The sequence below is a fragment of the Myotis yumanensis genome, unplaced genomic scaffold (assembly GCF_028538775.1).
Source record: "Myotis yumanensis isolate MYYU_CA2020_CCGP unplaced genomic scaffold, mMyoYum1.0.hap1 SCAF_6, whole genome shotgun sequence".
Lineage (NCBI taxonomy): Eukaryota > Metazoa > Chordata > Mammalia > Chiroptera > Vespertilionidae > Myotis > Myotis yumanensis.
In genome coordinates this window covers 95,809,107-95,822,074 of record NW_027223757.1, presented here as the reverse complement: position 1 = coordinate 95,822,074, position 12,968 = coordinate 95,809,107, and the positions used below count along the sequence as shown (strand labels likewise).

The 12,968-nt window shown below is 38.8% G+C and overlaps 1 protein-coding gene across 1 annotated transcript in view; it reads right to left on the bottom strand.

Annotated features, from left to right (window-relative positions):
- Nucleotides 1-12,968, bottom strand: part of LOC139012960 (E3 ubiquitin-protein ligase TRIM38-like) — a 150,124-nt gene that overhangs the window by 68,564 nt on the left and 68,592 nt on the right. Inside the window, exons 18-19 of the mRNA XM_070419145.1 lie at nucleotides 9,836-9,856; nucleotides 5,929-5,949 (exon numbers count right to left, since the gene is read on the bottom strand). Coding sequence (XP_070275246.1) covers nucleotides 5,929-5,949; nucleotides 9,836-9,856 — 42 coding nt within the window. The remainder of the gene's footprint in view (nucleotides 1-5,928; nucleotides 5,950-9,835; nucleotides 9,857-12,968) is intronic.

The following is a 12,968-nucleotide window of genomic DNA, read 5'->3' as shown; positions in this document are numbered from 1 at the left end:
AAAACCTCTTGGGTTAGGAGAACCCGAGGCTGCATATTGAACTTATAGACTGCAGTTTGCTGGGCAGAGGTCCAAGCCCAGTTATATAGGGGTTAAGCTACCTGTGTACAGCAAAACAACTTTCTCCTGTGACAGAATACATTTTAAGAAAATTAAATGCATGATAGACCAGAAAGCTGGGACAAGTAGAATAGGGAAACTGAGCAGAAATCCTATCTTCCCTAAACCAGTGACACTTGGGAGTAAATGCTTTGCATTTGCCTCCCTAAACAAAGGTTAAATCATTTATGTCAATCTGATTAGTGTCATTTGTTGTCCACACCCAGGGACAAATGAAGTTAGAAAATAAGCCTTATTTTGATTAGTTCTTTCATTCAGGAGGAGCCAACCCGGTCCCTCCCTGCAGCATGAATGATAAAATGTGTGTTAAAGAATTTTAAAATTGCTCAAACCTCGCTGCCTTGGGTCCAGTTCTGCGTGTGTAAGAAGGGACAGACTAAGGTTTAGTAGCAGGATTGGAGAGGCAGGCAGGGCAGGAGCAGGCCAGAAGAAGCTGGTAAGGCCATCCAAACCACCCAGCCGCTATTGGCCAGAGCCGCCTGAGGCAGACCTCCTTTGACTGGCAACAGCTGACTCTGACTAGGACAGACTGGGCTCTTTCCACCTGGGCCCCCATGAGCCGATGGTCAAAATGAAGATCGGGGGCCAGACTGTGAACTTTATGGTTGATACAGCGGCAGAGCACTCGGTAGTTACTCAGAAGGTAGCTCCCCTCTCAGGACAGGAAGTCACCATTATTGGAGCTACCTGGACCACAACTGCAGACTGTTCTGCCACCTCTGCCAATGTCAGTTAGGTGGCCATCAGGTGGTTCATGAATGCCTATATTTGCCAGTTGACCCGGTCCCTCTAATGAGCAGAGACCTTTTAGCCAAAATGGAAGCAGAAACCACTTTTGCCCCAGATGGCTCAGCACAGCCTTGCCTAGGTGAAGAAACCTCTCCAATAATCTGGTCCTTAGCAGTGCCGAGAGAGGAAGAATAGAGACTTTGTACCCCCCAGCCAAAGGCCTCCACATCTGTTCTTGTCATGCCCCCATCAAGGGACTTGGGCAGTATTCCTGTTATCTGCCAAAGTTCCCAAGACTGTAAAAGTCCTTGTTCACTGAAAAGGTGTAGATGTGGATATTTATTTGATGTTTATATGTCTACTTAGGTATAAATATTTGTTCATGTAAATAAGGAAATCTACAAAAAATATATAATTAATTTAAGGCTGAATGCTCTGACCGATAGCAAAACGCCCCAAGCAGCTGCTGGGTTCCTTTCCGAAAGGGTGTTTGCTCCCTGTCAGAGCTGGAATCGACCCACCCAACAAAATTTCTGTCTGTTTGTTTACTAAAGACTTTGATTTGCTCTGATATTTCTGTGTTGGGTTGAAATTTTGGAATTCTGGGGTAGATTTAAAAATATTTGTAGATAAATAGAACCCCTGGTTACTTTCCTGGTGTATTCTGGAGCAGCTTATTCAGTCTTGACAGAGCCAATGGGACCAGTAACATCTAAGAAGACACCAGTTCTAAGAGCCACTGACCAAACTGCCTTTTTCATTGGACATCAAAGAGGACTGTGGACCTCAGAAAGTACACGGTAACTCATTCGTTTCTAGTCATGCCAGAATGCATGTACCCCTTACTTGGACGTGGTCTCTTACAGAAATTACAAGCCACCCATAAGCCTGTTTGAGATGCCCTGCCAGTGCCACCTCGGACTCTGTACATCCTTTCCAGCCTGGGGACATGGTGTGAGTAAAGAAGTTCACTACCCCAGGACTCACCCCAACTTGAAAAGAACTATACTTGCAGAAAATTGTATAATCCAAAGAGACAAGGAAAATTTTACCTTATATAGGAGGGTCGGAGTAGCCTCCAGTCATCTCCCTAAGATGTTTGTATAGCCCTGCCATATCTCATGTTTAGTAGTGGAGGATTTGGCTGCCTAAAGTGGCCATGGTGCCAATATTATGTTTCATTGTATTAATATGTTATATTGACCTTTGATTCTCTTGCTGGTTTAAATGTATGTTGACTGTCTTGGAAGGGGACTGTGTGGGGTGAACCCCATAAAGTAAAGGGTGTCTGGCTGCCAAGAGGGCAGTTGCCCAACTGGGCAGGGAAGAATACCCATCAGGTTTTAGTCTCTATCGAGAGACAGTTGACAGTTGGCAGCATGTATACTGTCTTGCAGGCCTGTGTGGCCATGCCCATGTCAGAGGTGGCACAAAACCTCAACTGTAGAAAACTGGGAAAAGCCTGTTTGGAATAGAAAGTCTGAGGCATGGTTATGCATTTTTAACGGACATAGAAAGAAGGTTTGAAGGGTAATTTGAAAGCGTAAAATTTAGAAAGGTTATGTATGTGATAAAAAGGAGAAGAGAAATGTTAAAAGGAAATTATTCAAATAGAACAGGCCAGTAAGCCAGAGGGTAAATAGTTATGCCAAAGTACTTAGGGAGGACTGATAAAAGAAATCCAACAGTTACTGTTATGTTATAACTCTGAAGAGTCCATGAAAAAGGACTGATGAGAAAATCAGAAGATCTTAGAGCAGATCAGTATGTTTTCCTCCTTATATAATTCCTCTAGAATTTGGCAATGCTTAATAAATCATGGCAATACATTTCTTTGCATAAATTCAATAAGAACAATTTCCAAAAGTAATTTTATTAATGAAAAACTTTGACTGGAGTATCATGTTTTAAAGAAACCTGTCTGAGCTCTGAAGACTTGAAGCCAATAAGAGTGCCACAGGAAAAGCCTAGTATGTTGCTTGGGAGCCCTGAAGATGGCTGTCGCTGGAGCTTCAGGCCCATTCCCTACCATCACTGGCGGTTGGTCAGAGTAGAAGGGGAGCAATAAGGATGCCTCTGCATCCCTGGGGAACCCCCACACACTCTGGACCGCAACAAGTAGGAGGACTACTGAGATGGGCTTAAAGCCTAGAGATGGGCTCAGGTGGAGTTGCTACGGGTGAGGGATTCCCCTAACTCAGCAGATGCTGCAGGCAGCCCTGATGGCGGCTGAATGGCTTGGCTTCTTGGCCCTACAGGGCACATTAAGATTCAGTCATGAAATTCCAGCAAAGGTAGTCAGTTACCATTCTTGTGTTTATGCAAACATCAGGCCAAATTGAATGCAGTAGAAAAACTAATCTTGATTTGGCTTTTTAATAGACATAGAGGAATTTTTAAGAAGAAAAATCCGATTTCAATAGAAGTTGTTAAAGTTAAGATCATTTCTTTCCCTTCCGCCTGACCATTTGTTATAGTTTGTCTCTGCCAGGTCTCAAGCCCAGCTCTTTCTGTGCCCAGAACAGCAGGGAGCCTGAATGGAAGGTGACCTCTAACCAGACACACCCCCTACAGATCACCCTCAAGAAGACAGCGGACCTCGCCAGACCCCTTGTAATCCTCCTAATGCTGTTGACTTTCAGCCCTTGCATTATTAACAGACTAGTCTGATTTGCCAAAGAGTGCATAGGGGTAGTCCAGTTGATGGTTTTGCAATCCCAGTGCAGGGCTCTAGCAATGGAAGGTGAAATAAAAACGCAGTCCCTCTCATGATTGAGCCGGACGTTCCAAGGCAAGGGGGGATAAAATGACAGAACGGGACTGATAGCTGTGTTCCTAACACCTCTTCAAGCAAAAGCCATAGAATGTATCAGTTACTGAGACTGCCCTTCCCTAGGCCAATAGGAATGCAAGGAAACTAGCCCAAGGCCAAAAGTATGCTAGCCACCTCCTGTCTTTGTGAAACCAGACTCTAGCTGCACCCTATCCTTTCATCACTAGCCCCAGGCCCTCACTCAACCAACCAGAATCATCCAAATCAGTGGTCCCAGTGAGCCCTGATCTCCCCTCCCCAACCCCAATCCCTATAAAGTCTTTGTTCTTCCAAGACACCAGGCTCTCTTGCATCCAATAATGGAGGCAGAGAGACCAAGCTAGCTTGAATAAAAAACTCTATGCTTTTGCATCGGACTCGGCGCTCACTGGTGGTTCTGTGGGGGTCATAACACACTCCTATGTTCACTGTACATTAGTCACAATGGACAAGATGTGGAAGCAAGCTCACTGTCCATCAATACAGGCTGGAAAAAGAAGAAGAGGTACCTATATACAATGGGATATTAGCCACAAGAATATTATTTTTATTTTAATGAGAACTCTGGTTGCGGTTAAATGTATATGGTCCATTCTTCTATTGTGGTAGATGGCCGTATAAAACTGCCATAAAGTATGATTCATAGAATCTTGAACTACTGCTCCTATTGGTTATGCAGATTAGGTTCATGGGTACGTCTATCCTCAATGTTTGGTCTTATGGGTCATGCATAACTTTATTGTGTGTGAGCCTGATTGTAAGTCATGCCTGAATAAAGTTTACCATAAGCAATTCAGAGGAAAGGGAGGTGAAGCATTAAATTGCAGTAATGGCTGGGTGGGGTTGAAGAAGGGAAGATCTACATTGTATGGCTGCAGACGAGTATGAGGGGAGGTCTGCATTGTATGGCCTCGAGCTATGTTGGACACAACTTAGAGAACAGACACTTTAAAAACAGCCACATTTTTGCATTGAAGTAATCACTAAAATTTTCTTGTCAGAAATGAAATATTTTCATACATTGCAAGGACAGGACCACCTGAGAAATAATAATAGGGGAAACCCAGTAACAAATGAAGATGATAAAAATATGTTGAAATCTTACATATACCTGAAAAAAATGATGTACATGTGTGTGGTGGAGTAAGGAAGATGATCCTTGAGAGTTGAAAAAGGAACACTTCCTCTGTGATAAACTTCCACTTTTTCAGAATAAATGGCATAAGTGCACATTCCTTCAGGCAGGCACTTAAAGTGTGATGCAGAAGCCTGTATATAGTAAAAGCACCCTGCTATCAACACCTGTATCTATATCAGTCATCACATGAATGAATCCTGCTCATGACCATAAGGAACTCTCTCCCAGATGCCATTGTATCTCTAAACTAAAACATAATTGAAATATAACAATAGAAAAAAAGGACATAAAGCCTTTAATGATTCTGTCAGGCCTCCATGAAGAAACCTTTGGGAATTATGCTAAGACAAATAGCTTTTCATATCATCCACTTTCATAATTCTGACCTAAAAATACATCTCACATAAACTTTCCTTAAGATGTAATATACTTTTTCAAACATAAAAAAATCTCTTGCAATGCTGCGAATTAATACCTGAGTGAATAAAAATGCAAAAGAATAAAGAATATTTAATGTAATTGGAAAGAAAAAGGCCAGAAAATTGTGTATAAATTATCTGTCCAATGGGTAATATGATCACCAGGGAGGTGAAATAGTGGTCCTTAAAGTCACACTTTTTCAATGAATGACATCAGAGCCTAGAACATGTTTCCAGGACAGTGGAGGGGTCAAATGCACTCATTGCATATGGAATCTTTTCTCATTGCCCAGTTTACTTAAGATGGCCCCCTGACCTTGTAAAAAATGCCTAAGGTCCTACTTTAATGGGTATTTTACATACAGTATATAAAGAGTGGAAATCATGTGCCTGTTAGCACAATTCTCTTCACCTCACAAGATTCACAGTAAATATGGCAGGTTTCTGGAAAGCAGAAAATGCCAAAGTTTAAACGGAAGGTACAGTATGAGATGGAAAAGGGAAGAAACTAGGAAGGATGGAAGTTATGGAAAATAAATAGATGGAAATTTACTTGCGAGAAGGATACAGACAAAAATATTTGAGGAAAAATAGTAGAGTTTTGAAAAAAAGGTGAGCAATAAATGTCAAGACGGGAAAAGGCAGATAATGCTAGGACATCACATTGTTTTTAAAGGTTTGGCAATTAAGGATTGTCAGAAATAACTTACCAAGATCTTCCTGAAGTTTTTCTGAAAAATAAAAGTGAAATTTTAAATATCATCGGAAACAAATATGAATAAAATTAATTTTCTTCTACAAAATGCATGGAATATCAAGCCTTTCATGTTGCAGAGTAACATGCAACACACACATGTAGGAACAGTGGCTGAAAGCTCTCATTTGCTCAGAGATAATTGTTCCAAAATTAAAAGGGAGGAAAGGTCTGAATATAGTGAATTAAGCAAAAATAAATTAGAAATACAGTTCTGTTAGTTATCTTACGAAACATTCCTAATTTAATTTGAAGTTTTTATAATTTTGGGGTTGAGTTGCTCTCTATTAAAAGTTCTTTGGTCTAAATATACTATGGGGGGGGGGCAAAAGTAAATGTATAGTTGTTTGCTAAATGATATAATAATTAATAAATAAAAAATGTTAAGAGAATATTATTATTCTCTGATTATCTCAACTTTAACCTACTTTTGAGCATGTCTGTTGTTACATCTTATATTTACAATAGCCCTGTTGTATCTTATATAAAGTTGAAAAATAGATTGAGTTGGACAATATTGAACCAGATTTTCTGGAGGAATTCTGGGTCAGGTTAGTAGGCATCTTGGACAATTGCAAAGTAATGAATTGGCCAATCAATAAAAAGGCAGGAAATGTTAGACACATCAGAAAGCAGTCACTTTAAGGTGTTTGGGAGTAAAGAGATATTGGAGAAAATTTACACAATATCTTCAGAATTTTATCTGAAAAATGGAAAGGAATAAATAATGAGGGAATGGGGGGCAATATAGCGATAAGGGCACATATTTAATACCATAATGAATAAAAGTTATGAAAAGAAATAAATACAATAACAGAGAAAAAATTAATGCAAATTATATGAGAAACAAAAAATTTAATAATATTGAAAGCTACTCATGTAAACTTAAACTTCAGTTGCAGATACAAAACAAATCTCATACATATATACACAGATGCATGCATACTTGTATGAAAGTAGAAAGAGACTGAAAGCTCACAATTGAGGTAATTAAACAGGGAAAAATGAAAGAATTCTCTGAATTGAAGAACATATGTGATTGTTTATTCAGGTAATTACCTTAAAAATTTTTATGATCCCTTTTGAGATTATTTAGTGTTTATTATTGATATTGTATCTCTATTGTTCTTTTAAAATTTTTGAAAATTCAATTTATTGGGATGATGTTGGTTAATAAAATTATGTGGAACTAACAGTGCAGTGATATGATACATCACCTGCGTTTGACATTGTGGGCTTACACCCAAAGTCAAATCTTGTTCTTGGCCAGATATTTCACCTCCTTTATCCTGTGCTTTCCACCTCTTCCCTGATTGTCTATTATTACTGTTTTGTTTTACGCTTTATTGTTGAGAGTTTTAAAGATGTCCTTTTTGTTGTACTATTGATGCCTTGACACTTCTTCCACCGCCCCACACCATGTCTTCAAGACACTATTTGCTGTGTCTATGGGCTATGTATATACGCATTTAAGTTCCTGGGTTAAACTTTCCAGGCCACTTTTCCCCACACACCCACCAGCATGCCTCTGAGAATCCTCAGTCAGTTCCATGCTTTCCTGTCTCTGTGAGGGTTTGTTTGATTGATTTGTGTGCTCACTTTGTACTTTCAGGTCCTTATGCCTCGTATGAGTAAAATCATATGTTTCTTCGCTTTGTCTGCTCAGCATAATATTCCCAAGATCCATCCCTATTGTCCCAAATGGCAGTATTTCATCGCCCAGGAAAACACAAATGGCCAGCAGGTATTTTTAAAGATCCTGAAATGCACTAGCGATTAGGGAAATGCAAATCAAACCTAACAGGAGATACCACCTCACACCTGTTAGAGTGGCAGTTATCAACAAGACTAGTAATAACAAGTGTCGCAGAGGTTGTGGAGGAAAGGGAAGCCTCATTTACTGCTGCTGGGAATGTGAACTGGTACAGCTACTGGGGAAAACAGTATGGAGGTTCCTCAACCATGAAGCATAGGGATCCCGAATAACCCAGCAACACCTTCAATGGATACCTATGCCCCACAATCTGAAAAATATTTCTTCCCAATGATATATGCACTCCTATGTTCACTGTAGCATTAGTCACAGTGGACAGGATAAAGAAGAAGTGGTACCTATGTAGAATGGGATATTACTCAGCCACAAGAATAAGGTTTTTATTTGAATAAGATCTCTGGTTGCAGTTAAATGTATATGGTCAGTTCTTCTATTGTGGTAGCTGGCCATATAAAACTGCCACAAAGTATGATTCATAGAATCTTAAACTACAGCTCCTATTGGTTATGCAGATTAGGTTCATGGGTACCTCTATCCTCAGTGTTTTGTCTCATGGTTCATGCATAACTTTATTGTGTGTGAGCCTGATTGTAAGTCATGCCTGAATAACGTTTACCATAAGCAATTGAGTGGGAAGGGAGGTGAAGTATTAAATTGCAGTAATGGCAGGGTGCTAATGAGGAAAGGAAGATCTACATTGTATGGCTGCAGACGAGTATGAGGGGAGGTCTGCATTGTATGGTCTGGAGCTATATTGGACACAAAATTCAGAGCAGACACTTTAAAAACAGTCACATTTTGCAGTGAAGTAATTACTAAAATTTTCTTGTCAGAAACGAAACATTTTCATACATTGCAAGGACAGGAGCACCTGAGAAATAATAATAGGGGAAACCTAGTAACACATGAAGATGATAAAAATATGTTGAAATCTTACCAATACCTGAAAAAAATGATGTACATGTGTGTGGTGGAGTAAGGAAGATGATCCTTGAGAGTTGAAAAAGGAACACTTCCTCTGTGATAAACTATATCAATCTTCCACTTTTTCAGACTAAATGGCATATGTGCACGTACCTGAGGCAGGCACTTAAAGTGTGATGCAGAAGCCTGTATATCATAAAAGCACCCTGCTATCAACACCTGTATCTATATCAGTCATCACATGAATGAATCCTTCTCTCTTCCCAAATTCCATTGTATCTCTAAACTAAAACATAATTGAAATATAATATTAGAAAATAGGACATAAAGCTTTTAATGATTCTATCACGCCTCCATGAAAAAGCTCTGGGAATTATGCTATGACAAATAGCTTTTCATATCCTCCACTTTCACAATTCTGAGCTAAAGGTACATCTCACATAAACTTTCCTTAAGATGTAATATACTTTTTCAACCATAAAGAAATCTCTTGCAATGCTGTGAATTAATACCTAAGCTAATAAAATGCAAAAGAATAAAGAACATTTAAAGTAATTGGAAAGGAAAAGGCTAGAAACTATTGTCTAAATTATCTGTGCAATGGGTAATATGATCACTAGGGAGGTGAAATAGTGGTCCTTGAAGTCACAGATTGTCATTGAATGAAATCAGAGTCTAGAACATGTTTCCAGGACAGTGGAGGGGTCAAATGCACTCACTGCATATGGAATCTTCTCTCATTGCTCAGTTTACTTAAGATGGCCCCCTGACCTTGTAAAAAATGCCAGAGGTCCTACTTTAATGGGTATTTTACATACAGTATATAAAGAGTGGATATCATGTGCCTGTTAGCACAATCCTCTTCACCTCACAAGATTCACAGTAAATATGGCAGGTTTCTGGAAAGCAGAAAATGCCAAAGTTTAAAGGGAAGGTACAGTATGAGATGGAAAAGGGAAGAAACTGGTAAGGATCAAAGTTATGGAAAAAAATAGATGGAAATTTACATGTGAGAAGGATATAGACAAAAATAATTTAGGAAAAAAGAGTAGACTTTCGAAAAAAAGGTGAGCAATGAATGACAAGACGGGAAAAGGCAGATAATGCTAAGACATCACATTGTTTTTAAAGGTTTGGAAATAAAGGATTGTCAGAAATAACTTACGACGCTTTTCCTGAAGTTTTTCTGAAAAATAAAAGTGAAATTTTAAATATCATCGGAAACAAATATGAATAAAATTCAATTTCTTCTACAAAATGCATGGAATATCAAGCCTTTCATGTTGCAAAGTAACATGCAAAACACACATATAGGAACAGTGGCTGAAAGCTCTCATTGGCTCAGAGATAATAGTTCCAAAATTAAAATGGAGGAAAGGTCTAAAAGTTCTTTGGGACTAAATATATTATGGGGGGGGGGGGCTAGAGCAAATATTTAGTTGTTTCCTAAATAATATAATAATTAATATATAAAAAATATTAAGAGAATATTATTATTCTCTAATTATCTCAACTTTAACATACCTTTGAAACTGCTTGTTTTTACGTCTCATATTTACAGTAGCCTTGTTGTATCTTATATATAGTTGAAAAATTGATTGAGTTGGACAATATTGAACCAGATTTTCTGGAGGAATTCTGGGTCAGGTTAGTAGGCATCGAGGACAATTGCAAAGTAATGAATTGGCCAATCAATAAAAAGGCTGGAAATGTTGGACACATCAGAAAGCAGTCATTTTAAGGTGTTTGGGAGTAAAGAGATATTAGAGAAAATTTATGCAATATCTTCAGAATTTTATCTGAAAAATGGAAAGGAATAACTAATGAGGGAATGGGGGGAAATATGGTGATAAGGGCACATATTTAATACCATAATGAATAAAAGTTATGAAAAGAAATAAATACAATAACAGAGAAAAATTAATGCAAATTATATGAGAAACAAAAAATTTAATAATATTGAAAGCTACACATGTAAACTTAAACTTCAGTTGCAGATACAAAACAAATTCTCATACATATATACACAGATGCATGCATACTTGTCTGAAAGTGGAAAGAGACTGAACGCTCACAGTTGAGGTAATTAAACAAGGAAAAATGAAAGAATTTTCTGAATTGAAGAACTTATGTGAATGTTAATTCAGGTAATTACCTTAAAAATTTTTATGATCCCTTTTGAGATTATTTAGTGTTTATTATTGATATTGTATCTGTATTGTTCTTTTAAAATTTTTGAAAATTCAATTTATTGGGATGATGTTGGTTAATAAAATTAAGTGGAACTAACAGTGCAGTGATATGATACATCACCTGCGTATGACATTGTGGGCTTACACCCAAAGTCAAATCTTGTTCTTGGCCAGATATTTCACTTCCTTTATCCTGTGCATTCCACCTCTTCCCTGATTGTCTATTATTACTGTTTTGTTTTACGCTTTATTGTTGAGAGTTTTAAAGATGTCCTTTTTGTTGTCCTATTGCCCCCCTAGACCCTTCTTCCACCGCCTCACACCATGTCTTCAAGACACTATTTGCTGTGTCTATGGGCTATGTATATATGCATTTACGTTCCTGGGTTAAACTTTCCAGGCCACCTTTCCCCACACACCCACCCCCATGCCTCTGTGAATCCTCAGTCTGTTCCATGCTTTCCTGTCTCTGTGAGGGTTTGTTTGATTGATTTGTGTGCTCACTTTGTACTTTCAGGTCCTTATGCCACGTTTGAGTAAAATCATATGTTTCTTGGCTTTGTCTGCTCAGCATAATATCCCAACAACCATCAGTGTTGTCCCAAATGGCAGTATTTCATCGCCATGAAAATACAAATGGCCAGCAGGTATTTGAAAAGATCCTGAAATGCACTAACGATTAGGGAAATGCAAATCAAACCTACCAGGAGATACCACCTCACTCCTGTTAGAGTGGCAGTTATCAACAAGACTAGTAATAACAAGTGTTGCAGAGGTTGTGGAGGAAAGGGAAGCCTCATTTACTGTTGGTGGGAATGTGAACTGGTACAGCCACTAGGGAAAACAGTACAGAGGTTCCTCAAACCTGAAGCATAGGGATCCCATATGACCCAGCAACACCTTCAATGGATACCTATGCCCCACAATCTGAAAAATATTTCTTCCCGATGATATATGCACTCCTATGTTCACTGTAGCATTAGTCTCAGTGGACAGGACGTGGACGCAATCCCACTCTCCATCCATACATGCTTGGATAAAGAAGAAGTGGTACCTATATAAAATGGGATATTACTCAGCCACAAGAATAAAGTTTTTATTTTTTTTAGTTTTTTTATTTATTTTTTTTTAATTTTTCTAAAAGTATTACAAAGGGTATTACATAAGTGTCCGTTTTTCCCCCCTGCCCTTGACAAGCCCCTTCCCTCCCTTACCCCCCAGTGTCTTATGTCCATTAGTTATGGTTATATGGATGCATACAAGTCCTTCGGATGATCTCTTACTCCCCTCCCTCCTGTCCCCCAACCCTCCCTGGCCTTCCCACTGCAGTCCGACAATCAGTTTGAGGCAGCTCTGCCACTGTATTTATTATTGTTCAAAAGTTTGTAATGGTCTTAATTATCCATGAAACAGTGAGATCATGTAGTATTTTTCCTTCATTGACTGGCTTGTTTCACTTAGCATAATGCTCTCCAGTTCCATCCATGCTGTTGCAAATGGTAAGAGTTCTTCTTTTTAACAGCAGCATAGTATTCCATCGTGTAGATATACCACTGTTTTCTAATCCATTCATCTACTGATGGGCACTTAGGCTGTTTCCAGATATTAGCTATGGTGAATTGTGCTGCTATGAACATCTGGGTGCATATATCCTTTCTGATTGGTGTTTCTGGTTTCTTGGGATATATTCCTAGAAGTGGGATCACAGGGTCAAATGGGAGTTCCATTTCCAATTTTTTGAGGAACCTCCATACTGCCTTCCATAGTGGCTGCACCAGTCTGCATTCCCACCAGCAGTGCACAAGTGTTCCTTTTTCTCCACATCCTCTCCAGCACTTGTCGTTTGTTGATTTGTTGATGATGGCCATTCTGACAGGTATGAGATGGTACCTCATTGTTGTTTTGATTTGCATCTCTCGGATGATTAGTGACTTTGAGCATGTTTTCATATGTCTCTTGGCTTTCTGAATGTCCTCTTTTGAAAGGTGTCTATTTAGATCCTTTGCCCATTTTTTGATTGGATTGCTTATCTTCTTTTTGTTAAGTTGTATGAGTTCCCTGTAAATTTTGGAGATTAAGCCCTTATCAGATATGACATTGGCAAAT